The sequence below is a fragment of the Bombus impatiens genome, unplaced genomic scaffold (genome assembly GCF_000188095.3).
Source record: "Bombus impatiens unplaced genomic scaffold, BIMP_2.2 scf_0665, whole genome shotgun sequence".
In the NCBI taxonomy this organism is placed as follows: Eukaryota; Metazoa; Arthropoda; class Insecta; order Hymenoptera; family Apidae; genus Bombus; species Bombus impatiens.
The window spans coordinates 123683-151000 of NT_177084.1; the positions used below are offsets into that span (position 1 = coordinate 123683).

Sequence of the window (27318 nt, forward strand, 5' to 3'; positions counted from 1 at the left end):
CGCGAACCCTGTACGTCCATGTCACGTGTACGTCGCGAAACACCGGCCATCCCCTCTCCACAGGTTGCCGAAGGTGCATCCACCTTTTTCTCTCACATAACCCATTTTTACTTCAAACTTTTCTACTGGTCTTCACGTTTTCCCGCTATTTTCTCTGATTTCGTGAAGATTCAGTGGTATGCGAAAGTTTCCGGTCAGATATACACGTTTTTTTTTTCATTTTACCTCTTAAAAGCGATATTTTAAAGAATTTTAATGAATGTCGTATAACCGCGAGTCTATAAAATATAAGATAAACGTCCCTCTGTAACGCAACGTTCGTTTAAACTCTTTTGAATACTTCTTTTGGATGTAAATTATTATTATTTAAATGTAACGCGAGAAATTTACGCACGTTCTCGCCATTGTAACTCATCGGTGAAATTTCATTTATGGAATTATCGAAGACGAAGAATCGTATCTTTGTTGATAAGAGATTGTTAGATATTTGTAGATATTTTTTTTATGGTAATTTTGCATCAATCTAAGGAATCAAACTGAAAATAAAACAGTATATCGTTAACGATGCAGGTAAAAGTAAAATTTATGTAAATGCTGATTGCGGATTCTGCGGCAAAAGGTAAAAATACGATCTGATACGACGTGTATGGTTAGTTTTAATAGCCTTGGAACGATTGCGATAATACGACTGTGGGAGTTTTCTCACTGCATTTTAAATAGTTATGCTTGCGTATGCTCAGCAAACTACCTAGAAAATGTTAAAATTTGTCCATATACTCTGGAATAATTAATTCTTTCATACCTAAATTAATCAGTGACCTTGCTCATAATGAGCTTCATTTCCATAAACGACGTCTTGCAATTATCATGAAAACCTTGGTCATATTCACCTTGAACTATTTTCGCCATTGTATTTAATTACAGCTATAGATATTTTTGTAATATACATATATATATCACACTCCTGTTACGAACGTGACACGAGTTGATAACTGAATTTTTTTAATCATTGGTATAACAAAAATCTTCGAGTATTTTCTTAATCTCTTAATTTTTCTTAATCTCATCTCTGTAGAAAAAATATAACGTGACGTTACGCCCAAAGACAGTCCTTTGTATTTTTTAACAGATTAACATTTCCAAGATGTATCACTGTGGAAGTAAGGATGCGATATAAATTATGCTACAAATTGTAATTTAACCAATGTGAAATAAAAAAAAATCATTTATTTTACATTAATTTCTATAAAATTTGAGTGAAACTTTTTACAAAATTTCTACTTATCTGCGATAATTTCACAATGATAGTAGATGGATAGATTGATAGTAGTTGGATTGCGAGTATTCGGTCTACATTTCAAAGGTTTTTGCGAAAAAATTGCGAGTTATCGATGTAATACCAAAAGGCAGCGTAACGTCGATGAGTCAGGGCTTGAGAAGTCGGGGTATTAGTAGCTACGCAGTCCCTAATAAGAAGGGTTCTTTAACGCGGGGGTCGCGTGATTTGTTTGCCACAGGGAACAAATTTCGACGATAGACATCTTAAGTTCGATTTCTTCGCTCTAATCATCTATTCTAAAGGAGATAAGCTCTCTGTGATTAAAAGCGTCGGAGTTTCATCGTAAATAATGTTGATGCCAGCTACGATATCGTTTAATTATACCATAGACGTAGTGCCTGAACATTACAATACTTTTTTTTATACTTAGTTAAGATCATGAAACGAAAGACTAACAGGTGCATTTCGATTAAAACTCGTCAATATTTTAATAGGAACGAGGTATTAAATGTGTCCTATAGTCTGTTTGAAAGACGAATAACCTTCTGATTCTGTGCCATATACGTACGTTCAGTTATTTCTATTAATATTTGGACACTCTTTAAAACAGGATAACTTTTTTAAAGTTGAGCCAAATGACTTGAGTTCATTTAGGAAGTTAGAAGATTATTAGTTGACTGGATGACGCGTAAGAGAATTTTGAAAAAATTGCAACTGGTCGTAATTCCGAGGAAGAAAAGAAAAGTGGATGTTACTTTTTACTAGTTTTTTATCTGGATGTGTAATGAAGATTTAAACAACACATTTTGAAGATTTATGGCAGCTATGTGTATATGTACATGTTGAAAATTTCTTCGAAATCGGATAACGTTGCTACAAGCTACAAACGGTTAGAAATGGCGAAAATTGCAGCTTCTCGTTACTTTCAGCCTATACCTGCAAGAAATGTAAAGATTTGTACAATTTTTCGATGCCTGTTTGTTTCTGTACCAATTAATTCCGACGAAATATTCTGGTTCTATACATGACATAAATAGCCAAAATCTGTTGTTTACATTTTTGTTACATGCCCGGATAAAAGTATTGCAAAAAGTAATTTTTATTTTTTTCTTCGCAATTTCGACCGATCGCAATTTTTTCATAAAATCTGTACGCCATCCAGTAAACTAATTCTTCTAACTTCCCACGAAACATCAAGCCGTCTGTCCTATTTTAAAAAAGTTGCTCTATTTTAAATGGTGTTCGAATATCAGTAGGAATAAATGCACATACGTACATACATACACAGAAAACATTGAATTTTATATATGTATCGTGTTACATTTATATCTATATCGTCTACACACATCACAATATACGTAGAAAAATGATTAAGTTCAAAGTATTGGACGTAACATGGTACTTGGTACTCTTCAGGTGCAGGTATTTACCTGCAATATAATGCTCACAGTATTAAAAATATATGAATAAGTATAATAATATATTATATTACATATTATACCATTATATCCTTCTATTATCATGACGACTTTTGCAATTATTTCTTTTATAACTGCAAGTATGAAAACTTGTTTTTAAAATTACCACAATATTATTGCACGCAAACTAAGTTTATAACGTAGTAATATACTTCTCTAAGGACATCTATTTAATAAAAAAGAAATTGTTTTAGAAGAGATTTTTATTTATGGACATGTAAAACTGTATATATTCTAAATCATCTGTAACATATTATTCGACTGATAAATTAAAAAGAACTAATCAATGTTTATTAATTTCTGATAGGCTGCATATTTACTGAAGTGAGATACAACATATGTACCTGTATCGTATTGTTCTTTGGAAATAGGCGAAAAAAGTGCACTTAAACGAGTCAGTGGAATAAGGACATTTGGAGAACTATTGTCGTTATGTCGAGGTTGTGCTACGTACATAGAAAGGGCCAATGCATGCAAATTGCGCGTAGAATAAATGCACCTCCGCGTATGTAGTAGTAGCGTAAAACAGGATCGGCACTAGGAACGATATAACCCTAGGAAACGACGATTATTAGTCACTTACTGGAATACGTGGCATGAAAAATTGCGAACACCTTGAATATAAGCTAATATGGGAGAGTGTTTATGGGGAAATTGACATTCTAATGACATTCTAATTTTATAACACGCACGCGAGTTATAAAAGTCAATTTTAATTTGTTTCTTAATTTACGGCGAAGAAAAATTAGTTGTCGTGTTGAGTATCACCGGTGAGTAATTATAAATTGCTTCGTACATTAATCATTATCAAAGATTGCGAATAAAAGGATCTATAAGCGTAAGAGAAGTAGCATTATCCGCTATAAATGTATTTATTTAGAAATTATCATTTGTTTTATTTATGCAATCTCATTTAACTTCGACTTCAATCAATTAACAATTGCTACGCCACTGACTTTAATGGAAACACCGCCAGTGGGTTGTTCCGCAAGAAGTCTAAGCTAGTGAAGGGTTGAAAAGGAGGGGAACAAGGGAACGACGCGAACACTGACCAGTCGCTTATATAGTCAACGAAGATTAGCATAAGGTTGCACGCGAAGCTGACGTTCAGGAATAGGATAAGGGAGTAGGTAGCCGTTTCCTCGGCTACCTTACCTCTCAACCTACAACCGACTGTGCGTACGACTTCTGGCTCGCTCATTTTCCGTCTCGTAAAACGTAGACCTGTGTGGAAATCTTTATTTATAGAAGTTGACATTTATGGTGCGAACGAAACGCAAGCTTATTAGATATATTTTACATACAGTATGTCTGATATAGTTTACATATATTATAGAATTACGTGAAAAATTATAAAATAATTACAAATTATAATTAATGCGATAACGTAAATTAATTGTATACTCCGATATAATTTTATCTCTGTCCGTTTGGAATTTATATTATGAGATTTTATTTAGATTTTTATGCTTCCTTCGTTTAATGTTATGTAATAGAAATTGTATTACAAGGATGATATACATTTGGTATTTTAGGTACAGTTTATTTATTTATGTGCAGTATAGTTCATTTGTACCTAAAAAGTATGTGTAACCGTTTTTAAAAAACGAAGTAAATGTTGTTCATCTCTTAGTTCAATTTTATGAAGTATCATACTATCGCGATACAATAATATAAAGTTACTGTTGAAAATGACAAGGTGAGTTCGTGCTCGCCATCCATATACAGATGCATTAGTTATAAGAAATAGTAACTAGAAGATGATCCTATTTACAATCGATAGATTTAATCGACAGGCTTAAGATGTTTTTGTTTAAGGCTTAAGGCTTTTTGTTTTTATCCTTAGTTTTTGTAAGCGCGTGCAATAAAGGTTTTTTTGGCTCAGAACGGTGTGATAGATTTATGCATTCCATAAAATAATGAGTATAGAAATAACAACAGTTACAGTGTTCGATTTAGTTTTAGCATTGAAGTTTCTGTTCTTTGGTATCGATCGATGTGGTTATGGATTGACTTTATTTTAAGAATGTTAATTTTACAAATTACTTTTATTCCAAATTGCATTATTCTTGTAATCAAACTTTCAAGACAAGTCAAATACACATTAAGAAGTATATATCATACAATTCGTCTTCCTATGTTTTATATAGTTATTAAACAAAATCACGAATTTTATTTTCATTTTATTCTCATTGCTGTGAACAAAACTTACTTGTTCAGCATTTCATTACATTTAGTGATACAAGTAATACACACACGATTCTATAACGAAGAACAGCTTCAACTTCTTGAGCCAAACGTTGAAAACCATTGTTTTAGATTTTACAGTTAAATATGTATCAATCAAAGACACGTCTCGTCAGAATTTTTCGGCGAACATTAATCGGATTCTTCTGCGGTTAATCGTACAATGGCGTGTACGGTTAAAGTAAATGTCAAGTAGCAGAGTCCTCGCATTAAACCACGACGATAGAATATCTTAAGGGTGAAAGGGACCAAGGAGTGTGACTGACCCATTGAGGTCAGCAGTAGGTGTAGCTAATTTGCATTTAAACAATGAATTCTTCTTTTACTGATATTTCATGTTGCGATACTATCGGTACAAGTTACCCCTTATAGTCTTGTCGTAAATAACGATCTCACAAAATAATTTTACTGAAAATTTCTTAGTCGACCTCAAACGAAATAGAATTTAACGTATTAATTTGAAAGGATCATCGTCTTGATCGCAGCTCAGACTTCAGCTCAGACTAAAGTGCCATCGCACTTTAATATTATGCGACCCAGTTAAGGGTGTACTCGAGCGATATTGTTCCGAGGGTTTGGCTTTGTTTTTCATGCCCGGTTTCTCGCTCTAATTTATAGTGGTTCAACGTGAGATAGCGGTTTTTACGTATTACTAGGCAGACAGCCTAAATACTGCTGATATCGTTACATGATAGTTCGAAGGAAATGTCGAATATATCTGTATGTATTCTGTGTGTATGAAGTGCTTCTTCCTTTACATACTTGAACGTACGAATTCCGAGACACATAAATTTGCTTCTTGATATTTTGAAAGTTATTCTATCGTAGTTCATGCGTTTCAGCTTATTTAATAACATTTACAACCTACGAAACGAAGATCTCACCTTTAACGCGTTTTCGAAGTGGAGTGATGTGTAAAGCATCGTAGTACACAATCTTGTATTTTAATAAATGCATACGTTGATACATATACAACGTGCGAGTGTGAGTATACTTGTGACTTGTCGAAAACGTTTGTGCATGAAAATCTCGGGTATACTCGTGACTGGCCGACAATGTGTTTAATTTGTTTTACACGAATGCAGCGATTGAGAGAATGCAACATAGCGTGTTGAATGCGATACAATAAATGAAAAGCGTAAGAATAAAGATTAAGGAATACAGAGATTGAGTACAGCTGGAAAATATATTTTGTAATAATTTGCAACAATAATATAATTTCATTGAAACAAAACAGCTTCCCTCTCTTGTAAATATCAGTACGTAGCAATGTATAATATACCTATGTGAATATCAGGGCATTTGAAAGTAGATAATTAGATACATTTGAGACGTGAAGTATTTAGAATAAATAATATTTATATTGAGCATTTATATAAGGCATGAATTCATTTTAGATCTTCTAATGAATAATGTAATCCTTCCAGGGCTTAAGTATATTCAATGTAAATAAAAAATTATTTATCGATAATTAATTAGTCATACATATCCCTTAGTCGTTTTTTTATAATCCTTTGACATCTTCCTAGCAACTGTTTTATTCGTATTTGTACAATTTGTATCATAACTAATCCAATTGTTTTAAGTTTAACTTTCACAAAAGCTGCATTAGATATTCATAGAATAACCTAATATATAAAGAGCATGGACCAGTGATTAATGATACTAACATTAGAACAGGCTGAAATAATGTTTCGTGAATGTTTCAGTAATACGATTATTAAAGTGATATATTTTGCACGATTAAAAGGAATAGTCAATTATATAAGAAGTATGTAATTTCTCCACCACTGTTGTTAGTATTCTGGCATACGTAACATAAAGTAACTTTATTTTAAAAAGGAAAGATTTGCATGCTTTCCTGAATAGCATAATAATAACAAATTGTATAACAGTAGAATTTATGTATTACGAACTTACGTATAATGTACGTATTATGCATGTATGTACATTTCACTTTGATAATGTGAATGTAGCAGAGTCCAATTATATCGATCTAAAAGTTAATTTAAAGTTTTACTAGCTGAAAATTTATGAATACATAAATTTCATTATTGGCATTTTCAACAATAGATATTTTACAGGAATATAGAGAAACATAATAAATGTTAAATAATCCAAATTATTAATAACAGTTGACGTCGGTCGATGAAGTAGGGAATATTAATATATTATTGAATCAATTATTTATTTATCAAACAGAAATATAAAGCGTACAATGGTACAAGTGTATGTAACATACTGACGTGCAGAGATCATGGTTAAATTTCTTTTTCTTATTAACCAGAGTTTCTCACGAACTTGGAAGTGAGATTCTTCCAAACTATAATTGTTTATATCTATAATAGTAATTTACTATTAATATGGATACAAGACAAAATACGAATAATGAAAATATGAATTTGATAATACAAAATATTTGTCACTGTCAATTTGCAAAAATACTATGAAATAAATATTAAATATATACTAACGCTGATAAGAAGTGTGACTATTTACAAGAATTATTCTATTGCACTTCTTACGAAGTTATAAATACTACCGCGCAAATAAGAATTTTTCTCCATCGTATTATCGTCGTTGTTCAATTACAGTTCCGTCGTTTCTATCTTTTTACCAAGTGGATTAACGATATTGTTTTGCGTTCGATATATTGGAGAACTTCGATGAAAGTCATTTGGTATATTTGCCACACTTCCCGCGCTGCAAATAAAATTTATTATTTCTAATTTTAATACTTACTATATATATTCTAATGCTTACTATATGTACTTTATTAATTATTCATTTTATTTATTTCGTGTAAATACTACTGTCTTTATTATGTCTATTGATAATCCTACTATTATCCTAATTAATTAATTAAACGTATTGGTAGATTATATACATAGATATACTTAATATCATACCAATTAGAAGTAAGTAGCATTTACCTTGAAATGGAAGACGCTCTTGGCTCGATATAGTACGGTTTATCATCGGTTCTTTGGTTTGTATTAGCTTCGTTCATTATTTCTTCGTTGTTCAATGCATTTTCATCGAGAGAATCCCTCTCAGACGTGTGACTAAGTGATTCGTCACTTTTAAACCACTCATTCTCGTAAGCGTGCATCCATATAGGATTAGAACCTTCTACACTATGCTTGTTTGTATTCGGTACACGACCAGGTCCTCTTATAAATTCCGCATCTGATGTTCCTTAAACAAATGTGAACAAATTAAATTTTGAAAATTATGTTGGCAATAATTTAGGCACATAAGGTTTTGTATAAATGTCAGAAATTGTAAATCGAATAATAATTTGAAATCAGCATGTAATATGTATTTCAGACATTATTTCATGTATAAAACTATAATTTTTTTTATATGCATAATTATATATGCATGCTGACTGGATTGCTCAATGTAATATATAGTTCAGTTACAATCTATCAGTAAATACATATGCAAATATTAAATATAACTATATAGCCATACGTATACATAAAAAAGGACTACATAAAAGACAGATATATACTGTAAAATTTGTTCTAGAAACTTCCTAGTCTTAGGAGAATTATTTGTTGAATTGATTATGCAACTGTGTAATTAGTCACAGGTTCTATTATTTCTTACGCTTATATGATAACATTATACGATTAATCCAATTAATTTTTTGGAATTTTCCATTAATATCTTAAACTGATAATGTCTTATTAATGAAAAACAAGGTATTATGCACAGAATTGTGATATTTACCAAACGGTGATGCATTTGCGGCTTTCAATTGCCTGCGGAACGAGGCTCTTTGCGAAATGCACAAGGCTATGCACAGAATTAGCAGAGCTCCTAGGAACAAGGTCAAAGTTAAAAGCCAAAACGTGGTTCCTGCTTGCTCGTACTGAACAATCGGTTGATATTGAGCCGGTTGCGTGTCGAGAACATTGAATTCCTTAAACAGACCATCGAGTTTCTCTATATTTCTGTCGACTAATTCCAGGACTTCCGACACTTCAAGAATGGAATTGTCTCGACGATTTACAAGGTGCATGTACAAATCGGTCTTTGTTCGATCGACAGAACCGTCGTGATTCTCGTGGATTTTGTAGTCATCAATATTAACTATCGCTCCAGTCACGTTGCCCAGTGTCCTAAAGATTTACATTACGGAATTGTAAAATTTTGTTCTACATGGAAATTATATTCTACGTTGTTCACAATTGAAAATATATAACTACAAAAAGTAATCTATTAGAATTAATATAATAGATACTTTTGTAACTTCTGCAAAGTGTATGTTTGCAGCAACTTTATCGGATTTACCTTAAACTTTACCAATGTAATTACGATAATTGTGTTTCATACTAATGAAATTTCAAAATGTTTTATACTTTCACGTTTTATTATTTCATAAATCGTCGTAAATGTCGATAAAGTTGTAAAATTATTAATACGTAAGTAGTGATATAAATTCAAAGTTCTAGTGTTTATAATTTTAAAAACTTTCCACACTGACTCTCTAAACGTCTCTATTCTGTTGCGGACTTCCGGTGGATGTTGCCGCAACACGAAACGGACTCTCTGATCTTCTCTTAGTAAATAAATAAATACTCTTGCGGTATCTTCTAAACCATGGGTATCATTGGCTAACACCTGTTTAAATACATTAATAAAATTTGACTAATAGTAATATTATTTGATACGCCTTATATAAGATGTAGTATTAGTAATAACAATCATGACCTCGTAACTACGACTATACTTTATTAGTATACTGTGCACGAAACTACACTGTGAGATTACGAGATATGATCTCTTTTAAAATCAATTTGATTTACCATAAAATCAAAATATCCTTTCATCCCTCTCTGAGGGTCGAAATTTAAACTCACTACCCCGGTGAGTTTATTAACCAGAAAAGGTTGCAGCTCAATATCGTCCAAACCTTCTGTCAAAGTCATGTGAATTTTACCAACTTGGTAATAATTAACTATAGCATTATCACCTGCATCCAAGTCAATCGCCTGAAACAAAAACCGTAATTTCTATTGTTTAAAATAGGTAACAATAAATTATCTGTCAGATGACATTCGAAACAATTTTTTAATGTTTACTTCAACAATGACGATAGTTCACATGCATTCTTACTACATGATTTCATTCGGTATACTGTTATGTTATTTGTTATTAATTTCGTTAATACACTGGAAATCGAGATACCTTGCATATTATGTATTTTTCTTAAAATTTCTAAAAATTATTTACACCATTTATATCATTATTGTAATATACTATCTGATGAATAGATTTTACCTTGACTTGCATAAATTGCGTGCCAAAATCAGCTTCTGTAGTAACTCCACCCGTGAATATCTTACTAACAAACTTGGGTGGATTATCGTTTATGTCCATTACATTTATAACAATCTTCAACGTAGTATCGTCCGCTTCATCGGAAAGGGTTCCGTTCGCTGGAACAGTATTACAATCTTCTGTCGCTTTCACAATTAACAAATGTTCCTCTTGCTGTTCTCTGTCTAACGTTTTCGCAGTCTGAAACGATTAATTGTACGATTAAAATTGTACGATTGAAACGATTAAATAATGTAGTTAATGTGTGAGCTGAACTGAAAGCAATTGAACTCATGAAAAAAGCTCTATAAAAGAAGAATAGATAACTTTATAAAAGGATGACAAGAATTTATAGAATATGAAAGAAAATACGTCACTGACAAATTAATGATAAGCAGTTGTTACAGTTATATATCACACTTTGTTATTTGTTCGTGACTTACAGTCAATTCGTGTCTAAAGATATCGAGGATAAAAAGTCCATCATCATTGCCGCTGATTATAAAATAACACACTTGAGTAGGAGGATCGTCAAGATCATCAACTTCGTCCCTATCGACAGTTTCTGGTAATTGTACAGTTTCAGAGCCAGGAGGTTGCTCTTCTGTGAAGTCAATCTTGAATATGTCTACCAAAAATTGAGGCTCGTAATCGTTGATGTTTCGCACGTAAATAATTAGATCTAGATCCGTGCTGAGAGGAGTTGGAGTTCCTAGATCGTATGCTTCTACTCTGATCTATGAGTGAGAATTAACAACTATTATTATCTTATACTCGATGCCATTTGTGTCAAATATTCTACATACTTCAATTAGTTTTCGAGCGATTTGATTATATGGTAAAATCATCGTACACAGACATCGATGTCAATTAATTTTTAAATTAAATGGTTCGGAAGAACAGTTATTAGAGTTATTAGAGCAATGCAAATATTTGTCATTTAGAAATAAAATTATTTAAGTTTATGTTTTATTTGCATTCTATAATTCTCTATCCAGATTAAAATAAAAATAAACATTGAAATCGATATCTCCAGGATGATTTTAGGAAAAAGACAGTTTATAACACATCCTGATTATACGGTGCAAATTTATCCAAGTGTAAAAGTAGAGAATATACGTATATTTGTACATATACCATGCCTTCTCTCGTGTATTATTCTGTACCTTTTTTTTATAAAGAATGTAATTTGAATTACCTCGTACAATTTCTGCGTTTCTCTGTCTAACGGGAGTTTTAGTGAGATAATGCCGGTGGTATCGTCAATGTGAAATGTTCTCCAATGACCAGCCAAGTCTTGCTTCAAACGATAATGAACGTCGCCATTTGGACCAGTATCGGCATCTTTGGCTTCAATTTGTATGATCGATGTCCCGACTGTCACATTCTATAAATAATATTCGTCAGAACAGCACGAACAACGTGTAGTACAGCATGTATTGCAAATTCCTTATATGCATAATGCGATATTGCATTAAAAAAATCGTTTTACTTTTCAAAGTAAGTTGGTAAAAATGCCTTAAATAAAGTAATACTTATGTCAAAAGATTGACAGTCCAAGTGACAAATTAATTCATCTTTCCTAATTGATAGTCGAATAAAGGAAACATTCGAACACGACAATATAAGAAAGAAGCATAAAAATTTACATTAACACAAGTGCAAATTTACCTCTGCTACTCGAATAGTTGTATTATGCTGTGGACTAATAAAGACTGGCGGATTGTCGTTGTAATCCGTCACACAAATATTTAAAACAGAAATGTCTTTATTGGAAGGACTACCAAGATCTCGGGCTTCCAGATGTAACGAATAATTCCCGAATTTTCCTCGAAGTGAATGTGCCGCTTTTATATTTGCCGTCCAATAATCTGCTTGTTCTAGGATGAATAAACCTAATCGAAAGAGTCAACATTTACGTTATTAGTTGGTCTTCTTATATACATGATATCTATAAGATGTTTCATTAGATATTTTTCATAGTCATCTCGTAGAATAACAAAACGTAAATTCTTTATACAAACCTAATTCATTTCCAGAAAGAATTCTAATTTTCATACGACCATTTGGAGTTGTTGGATCATCTGCATCCTTCACCTTAATGGTAAAAACTAAATCTTTCACGTCATGGAATTCTGATATGGTAACACATGTTGCAGGTATGTCCATTTTTGGTGGATTGTCGTTGACATCTGTTACAGTGACCCTTAAAACGAATTTTTTGCAAATTATTTGAAAATATTAGAATATTCTGCTCATGAATAATGCGTAAACCGTTATAATAAAGTTTTTAAGTTAATGCTACTGTCTCTATATTAGTATTTCATACTAATATAGGTAGCACAGATATTAATTCAAGAGATAATTAATTTTCACAGACAGCAGAATTTACACAAATAATTAATTTGCACAGATGAATCGCAAATATATATATATATATATAAATCTTATTATCTTATATGGAATAGCTAATAAATTATATAATGAATCTCTTAAATAAAAGGAACAGTTGAAATATGTCAAGTGCGCATTCTACAATACAATAAAACTGTATTAAACACAATAAATCAAGTTGCTGTTAATGTTTTAAAATTATCAAATTGTCAATATGACTTAATTCTTAGAACGGTTAATTTTTATGAAACAGATGTCAATTGCAACATGAAAGTAACTTACTTGATCTGCTTAAACGCATTTCTCGATTCCCCAGCTGTATAACCGAACTGATAGTTATCCCAAGCCTCTATGACTAGAACGTAATTTTGTTTATCCTCCCAGTCAATCGAATCTGCTACTGTCAAAACGCCAGACTCAGGATGAATGGCAAATGTACCCTGTATTATAAAACATTTTTAATAAATTTTTTCTGTTGTCGTAAATCTTCATAATGAATAATCCATGTGACAAACTTATGTTAACCATATAACGAAAAGTATGCTTGCCTGGGACGACATTCTATCTAATAAATATGTAATTTTTCCATAATCTCCGCTATCAGGATCTCTAGCTTGAATGGTAGCTACTTCTGTACCGATCTTAGCGTTTTCCATCACAGTCAAATTACTGATATCAGTTACAAAGTACGGGTTATTGTCATTTTCGTCCAGTACTTGAACGTATACCTCAGATAAACTCGATCTACGAATAAAATTCAAATTTAGTAACAGGATCGTTACTGTGTAAATTTTAAGAAAGGTATAAAAAAGCAAACATGGCAAAGGTAATTTTTCCTGAGGCAATTTAAAATTAATGAAAGGCACTTTACCTAGGTGGAATTCCTGAGTCAGTGGCACGTACAGTTAGATTAAGCCAGGAATATTGTTCTCTATCGATTTTATTCGCCACGACCATTTCACCTGTTTCAGAATCAAGATGAACTAAATCTGCCAGTTCTTTAGGACTTTCTAACGAATACGTAATACTACGATTCTTATCTGCATCATCGGCAACAATGCTCGCAATATTTACGCCGTTTTTACTGTTCTCTGTTACAGATCGTCTATAAAATGGTCTGCGAAATCTTGGGTTATTGTCGTTTTCATCTTCGATTATTATGTTCAACGTAGCTGAAATTACAAGCTTAAAATTAATCTCAAACAATATACTGTACCGTATTTTGAAAGGAGGAGTAAACATCAAAAAAAAGTAAAAATAATAATAATAGGAATAAACCGATTTTTTAAATATTACACCTGCAGAAACTATTACATATATACATATATAATATTAAAGCATGAATAGGATTTTAGAAGTAATAAATCTAATATTAACTTTACCAATATTAAGAACCGTTTAAGTTTACTAATTCCTATTACAATGTTAGAAAAATATATGATATTATTCGTTATGATATTTAGGTGGTGAAATTTTCAACTTAGGTTTTGTTTCTTTATAAAAATTCGAATTTGTATAAACATTCACAGTCTAATTAATAACTTGTTCGTGAAAGAATTCCAAATATACTCTAAACGTTGTTTTTTCTACTTTTAGTGAAGTATACTAACCGGATGCAGTCTGTATTCCTCTGATTGCAGCCAAATCTTCAACAACTAACCCCAATCTTATCGTTTCCACTCTTTCTCTATCTAGCAATTTAACCACACGAAGCAATCCATCGAGTGCATTTAATTCCAAAGCGGACAAATAATCATATTCTTGGATCTTAATTAGCGTTCCTTCCTCGTTTCTTGCCTCCGAAGAATTTGGATCGATACGATAACGTAATATCGGCGCTATGTCTGGATCATTAGCCACAACACGATGCACGTACGCTCCAACCTAATAAAATAGCGCAAATTATCAAACATAACCATTTAATTTTCTTCTATAAAGAATAAGTTTCATAGGTGAGAGATCGTGGCAGACAATTATTTCATTAGAGACAAAGACTCGAATTATAAACTGAGTAACTCAACAAACAATTAGTCTAACGAATTTAACGACTTAAACGTTTATTACCGTCCATTTTTATATAAATATGTATAAAACACATTTACATATCCGCTTGTGTCATAGAAAAATGTTTTAAATACGCTACTGTATGTATACAGGGTGTCCTAGATTTTTCCAACCAAACTTTGTAAGAATATTGTATGAGTATAAATCACAAAAATATTACATAAACATAGGTTGTTTAGTCTTGTTAAAAAATTATATAGAATATAGACAAAACAATAATTCAGTATCCAACAGTACAGATTCACGAATTAGACTTTCTTATTACATTTTGAAACCAATGTACGATAAGGTTAACGATGTAACTCATACACTTATATATCTATATATGTATATACATATGCATACTAGGTTTTTACGTGTATTAAAAAGATATGAATACATATTCCGAACTGATACGGACAATTGGTTAATTAAGACTAAACACGATCAAAATGAATTGCATGGATTGGAGATATGTAATATTCCTCTACATTGGAATTTAAATACGTACTTGTGTATTTTCACGAATGGTCACCGTACCCGGGTCGATAAAGACGGGTGGTTTATTGTTAACGTCTACGATAGTGATATTGACCAGAACTTCGGCCGTTCTTTGAATTTCCGTTCCACTATCGATCGCTATGACGTTCAAGCTGTATCTTGTAGTCTTCGGTGAAGTCAAATCTGGATCTAAATTGGAACCCGGTGCAACTCTAATTACACCTTTTTCCGGACTAATCACAAATTTATCACCTGCACCGCTTTGAATTCGATAAACTAATTTATTGTTAGGTGAAGATAAATCCTTATCCCAAGCTTTGACCTGCAATAAATATATTTTCCCATTATGCTCTGTCCTAATGATTTCTATCATTAACGGACTGTGAATTTTCATGCATTTATAGAAAATTTAAAAATGCAAAATTCCACAGAATAATGTGAAACAATCTATAAGATACCCTAAGTATAATACTTTGTCTATGATATTTGGTAGGTGAAACGATTTTCTATCGAATTTTTCAGAAGAATCTGCAGTCTAATTGTTATGAATAAAATTTTACACAAATAATTAATTGATACGTAAATACTCTAAGAAATACAATGGTGTGTAAATACCTTTAGCTATTGTACATACTACTAAAGATTATTCAACTTTAAAATAAATTTCATCGCTATAAATTAAGGAACAAAAGATTTTATTATAGAACGTAACACATTGTTGTTACTAAATACAAATCGAATAGCTTAAACAGTATCGATATCCTATAATAGTTAATTAACAAATATTTAATTAAGCTGAGATTAAAATTTGGAAATTAACCAATGGTATCTACCTGTACTACACTGGTACCTCCAGGCAGGTCTTCAGGGATGCTTTTCTTGTACAACGTTCTCTCAAACGCAGGTGGATTGTCATTGATGTCTTTCAGATAAATAATTAATGGCGCATCTGAGCTCAAACTTGGAGTACCCATATCCCTAGCTCGTACCGTCAATCTCAATGGACGTACTGATGTTTCCTTGTGTCCTTGACTAATAGGCAAGGCTTCATAATCCAAGGGCATCGTGGGGATAATTATGCCGCGCTTTGAATCGATACTAAAATTCCGTGAAAATTCTCCCGATACTAAGGCATACGTCACTTCGCTGTTCTTCGTACCTGTTACGAATTTGACGAAAAAACGCTTAGACTTTTTAACAGCAACGTTAATATCGATTTATGTATCGTAGATTGAACATTTTACTTAAAATGCATGTACGTTGTTTTGTATTATTTTACGTGTTCGAATGAGTAATAAATTCTTTCGTGTATCTTTTAAATCCTCTTAATGTGCACGATGATGCACGTGTCGTGAAAAAATGAACAGACTTATTCCTTAACCTAATATACCAATATCGATGAAAGTAAGTTTCAAACCATTCAAATCGATGTCAAACGCTTCGACGATTAAGGGCGATTGGAAATGATCTTCGTTCTCCAGAAGCACTGCTTCGTATTTGTTTTGTAGAAATATAGGAGCATTGTCGTTAACATCCTTCACATTGACGACCAATTGGACAGTATTGCGATTACCTTTGCCAAGGTCATCTCTTGCCTCAACGGTTAAATAATGTCGAGATACTAGTTCTCGATCGAAGCTTGGCCCCGGTTCTTTAACCGTGATTAGTCCTGTTAGAGGATCCATCGATAACCTGCAATTAATAAGAGGAAATTATGGTATTGCATGACAAGTGTGGTAAAATTTGATATTCCACATCAAGATCCAAACAAATTGTTCGAAAATATCCATCATTGCGGTAAAAGCGTTGGTAAAATTTCATATACTTTTCCTTTCGATTCCGTAAATTAATAATACACTCTTCTTTAATTTTTACTAAACTAATCATTTTAGAAGTGAGTGTTTTATTATATTAATAACTCTAAAGACAGCCCTGAATGTAATTATAAACTTAAGACTGTCTGCCAATTCTGGATGTTTGGTAATCTCAATTTGAAACATCAATTTGAATAATTTCGTGTTGTAAAACTTACACATGCGCAATACTGCCTCCTAAATTGGTGTATCTAATTCCTCGTGTTCCAAAATTCCCGCTATCTTCGTCCAAGGCTTGAACCCATGCCACCGTAGTGCCGACGGCGCAATTTTCCGGAATCGATACCTCATACATGTCCTCCGTGAACTCTGGATAATTATCGTTCTGGTCTTTTATGAAAACGACTACCGGCACTTTACTCTGCTTTGGTGCCACTGTTACCACTTCCTTTGCGATTAATGTGAAATTTACCTCTGAAATTACGAAATTATTTTCCATGAACAAAAGCGAAATAGAGTTACTTTGTATAAACTTAGAATAGGAAATGTAATTGTTGATATTACACGAGACGATGACACGGGGGATTTAAAATTTTAGAAGCTTGTTGTCATAGAGAAGGGAAAGATGCAATTAATTAACATAAGACCGAAGATCGATATATCCAACGTAAAGTAAACTTTTCTATTGACGAGCATTTGATATTGCAAGTGAGTCATCCCATCGCATGTAGTCAGAAGAATCGATTTGCATTTCTAACTTCATACCAAAGGAATACTTGGAAACATATCATTTACGTGAAATTTGTATAGATATAGAAAGAAAACACATTAACTATTCCTCGTAAATATGGAAAGAAACTTTTGTATTTTACATTAACGTGAGTGATTTTAAAGATTGTATGGATTAAAAATTGTAAATATTTATTAGCTCTTTCTTTATCACTTTGTATAAATTAATGCAGCAAACAGTAAAAGTCAATTACGAGTTGTTATTAGATTTAAATAAAGGAAGAGTTATATAAAACAATTGCGATATATTGGATGTAAAATAAATGTCAGAAATAATTGTTTTTGTTTAAACGTAAGACGTGTAGCGTAAATTGCCGTTCAAAAATTATTAAATATACCTATATACGTATATAATCTTGGTTTCATTTCTTAAAATTAAACCGTAGTACAGTGCTGTCACGTATTAATTCTACACAATTTTAATAAAGAAATCGATGAAAGAATGATTGAATAATTATTTGAAGTACCTGATCTACTCTCAAAATCTAGTTTGCTGGAGTTTTTGACGCGTATAAGAAATGGAGCTTCGTTAATTCCTCTCGACGGAGTCACGTCGAATATTCCGTCATCGCCGTCAATAAACATTTTAAACGTACCATTAGTTCCCTGAAAAAGTAAAATAAACCTTCATAGAATAAACGAGCCCGTCTGAATTTTACCCAGGACATTAAAGAAATGCGTATTTTACATAATTTAAAAAATTATGCTATAAGTTTGATGAACTGCTTCATCGCTCAAGTGAAGGTAAAAGTAAAAGTAAAGAATTTGTAGCTATTCCTGCTACCTAAGAGATGAATAACGTTAACAGTGTGAAGTTTCGTACGTAACAGTGTTATATGCAAATTATATAATTCAAGAATTTGGATGGCAAGTTTTTTAAAGTTCTTCGTGGATCGAAGTTAATTGTGAAGCATCATATAAATTGCGAATTAGTAGATACAGTAAAACTGTTAAAAGAGAAAAGGATCTAGCAAAACGGAATATAAATCTCGCAAAATTTTGAAGTTCAAAATTCGATAATTATAAATAAGAAAGAAAACATAGAGAAGGAAAATATTGCAATTGATCTTGCGAATATTTGACTTAAAATTGGAAAGATCGATAGAAGAATGTCTCTCCTTTCATCGATATCAGATGTCGGTACTAAACCATAAAGTAGAATAAAATCTTATTTTGGAATGGAAAGCAATAATTGTAAAATACGTAGAAACGCAAACACAACGTTATCATTGAATATCGTCACCTTAACTTCAAACAGTATGTTTGAAATTTCATGTGCTCAGAACTGATTCGTCATTTTCTCTCATATATTTTACAGTAATCTTGTGAAGTCATCTAAACTCTTTTTCTCACCAAGTCATGATCGTAAACTTCCGGAATTGCATCCCCGATGAAATTAACCGGCGTATTATGCGGTGCATTTTCGTTTATCTCGGCACGATATCTCGCGCTTCTGAACTTTGGAGTCTCATCGTTCACGTCCGTTAGAATAATAGTGACTTCGGTCGAAACAGACGGTGCAGGCACAATATTCGATACTTCTCTCACGGTAATTTCCAAGATAAAAGTGCCCTCGGCATTTTCCTCTGCCTCACGATCGAGTTGCGCCCTGGTGAACACCAAACCGGAAGTCGTGTCTATGTCGAATAGATACCTCGGACCTTGCGTGATGCTATATGTTACTTTATTATTTATTCCTTTGTCACCGTCCACTGCGCGAACTACAAAATATTTCATGCAATTAATAAGATGTGTTCTGTAATTTAATGTTATATTAGATTGTCCTGAAAATCCCTTTAATTTTATAGGGAAATAATATAGTATTTATAGTATAATTATAGTAATAATATAGTAATATAGTTGACTAGATGTTAGCTTTGAATGTACGAAATTATAGATCAGATAGAAATAATTTATCGATCAGAATGTTTGGTTCTGCCATAAAGCATAGTTTTATATTATTAATATGATTTCGTACCAAATATTTCTTTAAAAAATAAGCTGTTCAAACTCGTTTTTAAGTTAACGATAATTATATGACAAATATCTGAAAAATTTTCCCTTTGATTTTATCTTTGCTGATTTTTACATTGTTCGATATTGGTAACAGGTTTGCTGACCTTGAAGAACGGATGTGCCTATTCTTGCATTTTCACTGATCCTGGCAACAGGTGTGATGGTTATGAATTCTGGAGGTTGATCCTCGACGTCCTGAACCTTGACGAGTATCGCGGTTGTTCCCGTGTTTACCTGAAATAATTGCCAGTGAATATACAGTGAAAGCTATTTGTATGTCGTTGCTACAACTATAAAGTTAGAATATATGTAACATAGTATATAACAAAAACTGTCATTTATATATCATAATACTTGTTTAGAGCATTAAGTTAAATCATTGTAAGTATATAGGCATTTTCGTAATCTTTCAGATATTTAAGAAAATAAAAGTATTTTTAGAGCTAATGTTAGCACTGCTATAAGGGCTTTATCTTGAATGAAATCCTCATACCCTCATATTTACGATAACAGGCAATGTCAATGACAGATAAGTCTCCTTCAACGTATTATGATATAGACAGAATGAACTAAACTTTCTAAAAGTAATTGAATTCGTACAAATTTATGTAATTGTTGTAATTAATCACAATATAATACTAGACAGTACCAAATCTTCTTAATTTCTTTTCGAAATTTCTGTAAGATGTTCTTCAGATATTACGTGTATAGTGTTGGTGGATTAACTTTTATTCGTGTACATTTATTACTGTAAGTGTATGATATACAATTACATTATGTACTTGATCATATTTAATAATAAAGAAAACATTTCTCTTTCCATTTTTACGATAAATCAACTGTACAAGTACTTCTCTCTCCCTTCCTGTATATCTTAATTCGTAAATGAACTCTGATCAGAAGCAAAAAAAAAAAAACATATTTTAACTGAATAAATGGATATTTCATGTATTACAATCTAATATTGCAGATAAAGTTAGTATTCGCAGGTTTCCTAATACCTTTTTCTCACTATGTATAGCACACTTCGGACACTTTTGGATATATTTTTAAACGTTAAATATTTTTCGCGCTTTAAGAGTGCCAAGAAGAACCGTTTACCTTATTTACATACAATTGGTTAATTAAAATTCAACCTCAAAGTCCTTCCCGGAAAGGTGGCGGAAATGTTTTCTGTTTTTCTGTATCATCATTATGGTACCTTAACAGTTTCCGCAGCAAGCCACAATTTATGACCGTAATTCGGTTTGTTACGTGTTATAAACTGATTTCCATAATTGTACTTTTTTTTACTCGACGCAATCACGAGAGAACTTCGACTAAATTCGTGATCGCCGCAAATTATCGGCGATTTTAGGCGTAATTTTTAATAGTAGGACGAGAAAGATATGCGCTGTTGAATATGCATTACAATTAAATTTCTGAATTTGACACGATCGTAAAGATATACGGCACGATATTTAAAAAACACGTTCCATCTGTTACATATAAATCGTATTTATATTAACTGTATCCACAAATCGAACGATATGAGCAAGCCAAAGCGAACAAAGATATTTCAATTTCAAATATTATCACAGATTGTAAGAACTTGCAATTTCATCATATTTAGATCAACGCCAAACACAAACCTTTTCGTTTATTGCTCGATCGATTGCCAGAATTCTCAACTGGTATAGATATTTTTTTTCGTAATCCAGACGGCCGACAAGGCGGATGACACCCTTTCCATTGACAGTGGAAACGCTGAACACGTCATTATCACCGTCAAGTTCTTGGAGGTAGTAAACCACCTGACCATGTGCTCCTAAATCCGCATCGGTGGCTTCGACCGTTGTTAAAATACCCGGACCGGAGTCTTCACGAAGCGTCAAGGAAGTAGGATGTGGACGGAAGATTGGCACGTTGTCATTAACATCTTCCACCAGAAGCAGTAAACTTTGCGTGATGAAATTTCCTTCACCGAGTCTTCCATCTGTCAGTGTCAACACTAACGCGTACTCGTCCCTTACCTGGCAAAAAGACAAGCGCAACGAAGTTTTTAGACATATTGCTATTTTGTAGTTACAAATTTGTTGCTTCTGGTAAACGAAAGTTTTTGATATTTAGAAAAAAGAAGTTCGATATTATTGTAGTTTAAACTTGATGTATTTATTTATTTGGTCAAATATTTTGTATCGCTTTAGTGGGCAATGGTTAAATGACATTAGTGATTAACACTATTCAATTTTCAAAGTTAATCCGATGATTAAACTTTGATACGATCTTTGGGTGATTTTCGATCAAATTGCATTTTTCTAACGTCAGAGAATTTCTTTTTGACACAAGTGCTCTTTGTAGCTTTTTCTGTGCAGAATTCAGATGAAAATTTGAGATGAAAATCAATAAAGTTTGATTTATTGCTGTACATCCGAGTTCTTTTTTAATAAGAAATGAAATTTATTTTTTGACTGACCCTTACACATAATGCGATGGTTGTTACCATTTGACGAAAAAATCCTAGAACAGGTAACTTGTATCTCTGCTTTGCTTTCATCTAATTAAAAAAATCGTTTCATCTAATTAAAAAAATTAAAACCAAATGCTTAAAAAGATAAGCTATGCATCATTGAAAACGATTTAAGTTTGCCTAATAGAATTTCCCCCTGTTCTATCGTTCTAAATCCCATAGCTCAGTCCACTTGAAAGGAACATCCTGTATATAGTTTACAAAAAAAAAATTGCAAATGCCCATTATGTTAATAACGTATGTGACGGCAAACTCGTCTTTCTGCGTTACTTTCAAGTATAGAAAAATGTGGCGTATCACATAGAGGCGGCTAATAGAATTCCTACGTCAGTATCGTCTTAATGTCAAAAAAGTAAGTTGGGAGTGCCGGATGATCATGAAAGCTTGATAACATGCAAACTACCCTGTCACTTAGAAAGTGGCAGACTTTTTTTATTATTATTATTATAAACCAATCGCGCGAAAATCACCATCGGGATACGTGCATCGTCAAACCAATAATCACGGGACATACGGTATTCCTCGACAAGAAATTAAACCGCACGGAAATAGTAACATTTAAGAGAGACGATGATGACAAAATAACAACTTCCACGAATAGATCATCGAGCGTAGATCACTAGTTGCACGCTTCTTTAGCTCGTCCGCTCGTCCCTGAGTTTCTCTTTAATGTCTTCGATATTGCTGTTACCATGATCGGTCCTACGATGCGTGAAAGATACTCGAACAAGGAGGATCGTTCGTGCAAGATGCACAACGTCGAACGAGCGAACGTAGAAATTATTTTCTGTATCGCAAAATGGGTGAAGGTAAGAACGAAGAACTCTTTTTAGTTGCCCTTTTACGTTTTGGAGAAATGTACGGGAACGTGCCTCTTCGTTCAAGCTAAGATGCATTGCCTGACAACTTGCATGTTAAAAAACAATGCCAAATACACCAATTAAGGTCATAAAAATTAGTACTCGCTATTTGACGAACTTTATTTATCAGAATTTCTTTGAATATATTCCTTTTATTTTTATCTTCATATAGAATTCTGCAATTCAAGAATACAATTTCTAAATCTTAAAATTTACATGTCACTTAAACATCAGGGTGAATCTTAATACATTGCTGCAATTTTCTACTGAATTTACATTACAAAATTGTATATTGTCTGCTTTTGAGAAGGATCAATAACATAATGGAATTGGAGTTTGCTTTAAGCAATTTCCATTCTTACGTACAACTTGTAAGAATGATACAAATTTTGCTGATCATTCATATTACCACATTTGATTACGATATCGTCGATCAGTTGCTGACTTTGTAAAGTAATTATATGTTTATTGCTAATGACTAAAGTAGTATATAATAATATTACTGAAAGGAATAATCAAGTTCAAAGGTGTTACGAAACATTCAAAGTGGTGCTCAAAGGAACAGTTTCGCTGCTGACAAGCGAATAGAATCATTAGAAGGAAATAGACCGGCTCGAGAACGAATTACCTCTCTGTCCAGTAATTTGTTCAAGTAAATATTGGCTTCGGTTGGACTAAAATTCTCGACCCGAATCACACCACTGCCAGGTTGATCTCTAACGCCGAAAGTCAGGCTGTCACCGTCAGGATCGACGCCGCGAAGCCTGTAAATTAAACTGCCTGCAACAGAAACCAGTTGGCACGAATCGCAACACGATACGGCAACGAACAAAGGGCGTAATTAATTTAAATGTACAGAAATGCTGATTGGACTGTAAACATAGTGTACAGGCGTGTAATCTTTGTAAGATAGTTAATGTAAAAAGGAAGTGTAGATCCGTGATGTTTCAAACAGATAATTATTGCATTTAATAATTATAATCATTATAATTCTTATTGTTAAATATTATATATAATTATTAATAATAATTATATATCTTTTAATTTCCTGTATAGAATATAGAAATTGATCGGAATGTTGCAAAATATATGCAAGTGTTAATCAAACGAGATGCTAAATGAGAGAAACAAGTTAATCGCAGAGGAATTTTGTAAAAAATTTTGTTTTTACGAAACCACATAAAAACAGAAGAAGAATTTTCATTAACAGTATTATTCACTTTGTGCGATTTTTTATGGTATATAATAGAATGGAGTAAAAATATTCAAAGCAGTTAAATAATCATACGTGATTATAGTGATATACTATAATAATAAATAAGTCTTAAACAAATATCAATTTCTAGTCGTTTTTTTTATTATTTTTGCTGTTTTAATTAATTAGGATGAAGCGAAATACATGTTTTAATATATTTATGTTTATGTTATTCGCGTCGTTCGTAGTTATAAATTGAGTTTTCGTTCAATTGATATCATTAATAATTCAAACATGGACATCATTTGCTGTATAGCCCAACAATAATTCAAATTAACGAGATCAAAAATTATTATGACTGAAAGTAATTATATGTTTAATTAAAAAACGAATAACTGTTGTAACGCTTGCAAGCATCACATTTGTCTTATCTCATTCCTTCATAAATAATTCTTCGCTTATTGTATGCTATTAAATAATTTATAACGAATAATTCGTCAAGCTATAAGATACTGAAGAATATTCAGCTGCCAATGGTATTAGTGTCATCATTGCTCGGATTTTATACACTATGACAACTAACATTATTTTATATAATATACTATGGCATACTGAAGCAAAAAGCTTATTAAATCACATTGATCTAGGTTAGATATTCAGAAAATAATACAATGAAACGCCTGTGAATACTCTAGTTTCGTATTGTTTCAGGTTAATAATAATCTTCCACATACTATACACGTTTATTTTAATCTTATATTTCTCACCTGAATAAAACTTATTCAAGTACAGACGAAACCTCTTTAAAGGAAAAAGAATTTTCTTAAGTACTAAATAAATGCGTTATGAGAACTATGAACTAAATATTAGAAATTTTCATTAGCAAAAGAATGGCTCGGAACGATTGTTTCTGAACTATGAATTAAAACGAACTACATGCAAATTTTTAAAAATATTACATTTCATTAAACAATATATATGATTCAACCAGTATCAAGAAGAATTATTTCAAAAAGTTACTAAGAGATGTATAAATCTTTCTTATTATTTTCCAGATTCGATCGATATCTCGTTAAATTCATAAATTGACTTTACTATATATATGTAAATATTCTTGAAAGATGTTGAATAGTACAACACATGTTTCACATAAAAGATTTTACAAAATACATTTTGAAGAATTATGAAGCCGTATAATTGGCACTAAATAAATTACACGCATTTCGCCTTTTATAATAACGAGAATGTCTTATTACACTCAATCTATAACGATTATAATTTTAAATTCAATTACTTAGTAAGTGCAAATCTTGAATCACAAGCTTTTTATATTCTAGTACGTAGAATAATTCGAAAATAGAGATTGTTGAAATGAGAATAAATGGAATAAATACAGATATTAGAAAAAAGTAGAAGATAAGTGTGCAATTTTACAGGAAATGTAAGTAAGTAAAAAGAGTATGTGGTTGTGTAAAACGATGTATTATACAACGAATTTCTATATACATGTTCTTACCAACTGGCGTATCGGGACCTTCCTTTAACCTAATGACAATTTCCGTCTGGCCGTCGATCAGGAAACGCGGTGGATTGTTCCTGGCCGAACAACTCGCTAAAAGGCAGGCGAACACGAAAGCGAGCCATTCTGACTTAAACCTGCGTCTCTTGTAGGATCGCAACAACCACGAAAACGCGATGATTGGTTTCGTCGAGGTCATCTTGATGGCAAGCTTCGTGTAATTAACATGGTTATTTTCGCCCGATGAATGGAAATTAACTCGATTTTGAGGTGAATTTGAAGTGTGCGCCGATATTGGAACCTTAAATAAAAGAAGAAAAAAGATTTATTCATTGTGTGGAAGTTATGCATAAAGCCGTAGATAGTATTTTATATATGTTCGTAAATAATATTTTATCATATTACACACGTTGTTAATGTATGTTCGACGTTGTTAATGTATAATTACTTTAAAATATAAAAACGTTATTCACTTTTAGTTTGAATCGTAAGTACATATATCAACGTATTCGATCTTATGCAGAAGTTCTTATGAATGAGACATATCTATTTTATAAATTAAGAATATTTACATTAAAGTTGGAGAAGAGAAGAAAAATAAGCAAATTGTGTGCGTGTTTGTGTGGCTGCATATTCTACAAATATTTTTCTAAAGTAACAAGGTAAAATTATATTAAACTAAACTAGTTTCTTGATAAGACAAACATGCAGTTTCATTAATACAAGTTACGTCCTTTTTTTAATTAAAATGAAATCATTGCAAAAAGTGTAATGTTTAACATCTTCTTTGAATTATTGGGTGTCATGAATTCTCATAAAAATATTGTTTTTTTTTTTACTTACTATTCAGAATATACTCGCTACAAAGATATTATGATTAACTCAAAACAAATTATATATCCGAGCAAATTGGGTTGAAATTCCGTCATCTTTTTAAGACATTGAGAACATCCTACATTTCTCATTTCAAATAGTGTTTAAAACAAGCAACTTCATTTGTATTACAATAACAATTAATTTTATTTGACTTTCACAAAGGAAATATAGTCAATTAAGAAATGATCTACAATGCAAAATACAACGCTTGATGTTCGGTGAAGCATCCAAGCAAACGTTATTATCGTGTATATAAGAATATGAAACACATTCGTATTAATAAATGAATAGCGAGGTCATTAGAAAATTAGATTGTTTCGATACGCGGAGAAACTTTGTATAAACGTACATAGTACGTACACGCATAGAACGAAATGAATCGTTTTTTCTTTTTCACCAAAATATATAGTTAATGTATATGAGTTAATATAGTCGATATAAATGAATCGACCTCGTAAAAGAAATCA

The 27318-nt window shown here is 32.1% G+C and overlaps 1 protein-coding gene across 2 annotated transcripts in view; it reads right to left on the minus strand.

Moving 5' to 3' along the window:
- Positions 1-7173: 7173 nt before the first annotated feature.
- LOC100748423 (cadherin-23) overlaps positions 7174-27318 on the minus strand; it is a 32654-nt gene continuing 12509 nt past the window's right edge. Inside the window, exons 2-25 of one of the 2 annotated variants that reach the window (XM_024370092.2) lie at positions 25973-26276; positions 23890-24041; positions 21524-21904; positions 19997-20126; positions 19230-19597; positions 18344-18482; positions 17306-17561; positions 16691-16965; positions 16107-16432; positions 15284-15595; positions 14340-14613; positions 13601-13901; positions 13278-13473; positions 13012-13169; positions 12360-12541; positions 12007-12230; positions 11534-11722; positions 10779-11072; positions 10297-10536; positions 9822-10007; positions 9500-9636; positions 8743-9134; positions 7938-8193; positions 7174-7707 (exon numbers count right to left, since the gene is read on the minus strand). In XM_024370092.2, the coding sequence (XP_024225860.1) occupies positions 7593-7707; positions 7938-8193; positions 8743-9134; positions 9500-9636; positions 9822-10007; positions 10297-10536; positions 10779-11072; positions 11534-11722; positions 12007-12230; positions 12360-12541; positions 13012-13169; positions 13278-13473; positions 13601-13901; positions 14340-14613; positions 15284-15595; positions 16107-16432; positions 16691-16965; positions 17306-17561; positions 18344-18482; positions 19230-19597; positions 19997-20126; positions 21524-21904; positions 23890-24041; positions 25973-26276 (5787 nt within the window). In that variant the 3' untranslated portion in view covers positions 7174-7592. Of the gene's footprint in view, positions 7708-7937; positions 8203-8742; positions 9135-9499; positions 9637-9821; positions 10008-10296; positions 10537-10778; positions 11073-11533; positions 11723-12006; positions 12231-12359; positions 12542-13011; positions 13170-13277; positions 13474-13600; positions 13902-14339; positions 14614-15283; positions 15596-16106; positions 16433-16690; positions 16966-17305; positions 17562-18343; positions 18483-19229; positions 19598-19996; positions 20127-21523; positions 21905-23889; positions 24042-25972; positions 26277-27318 lie in introns of both variants that reach the window. The other variant, XM_012389859.3, reaches the window with a different exon arrangement.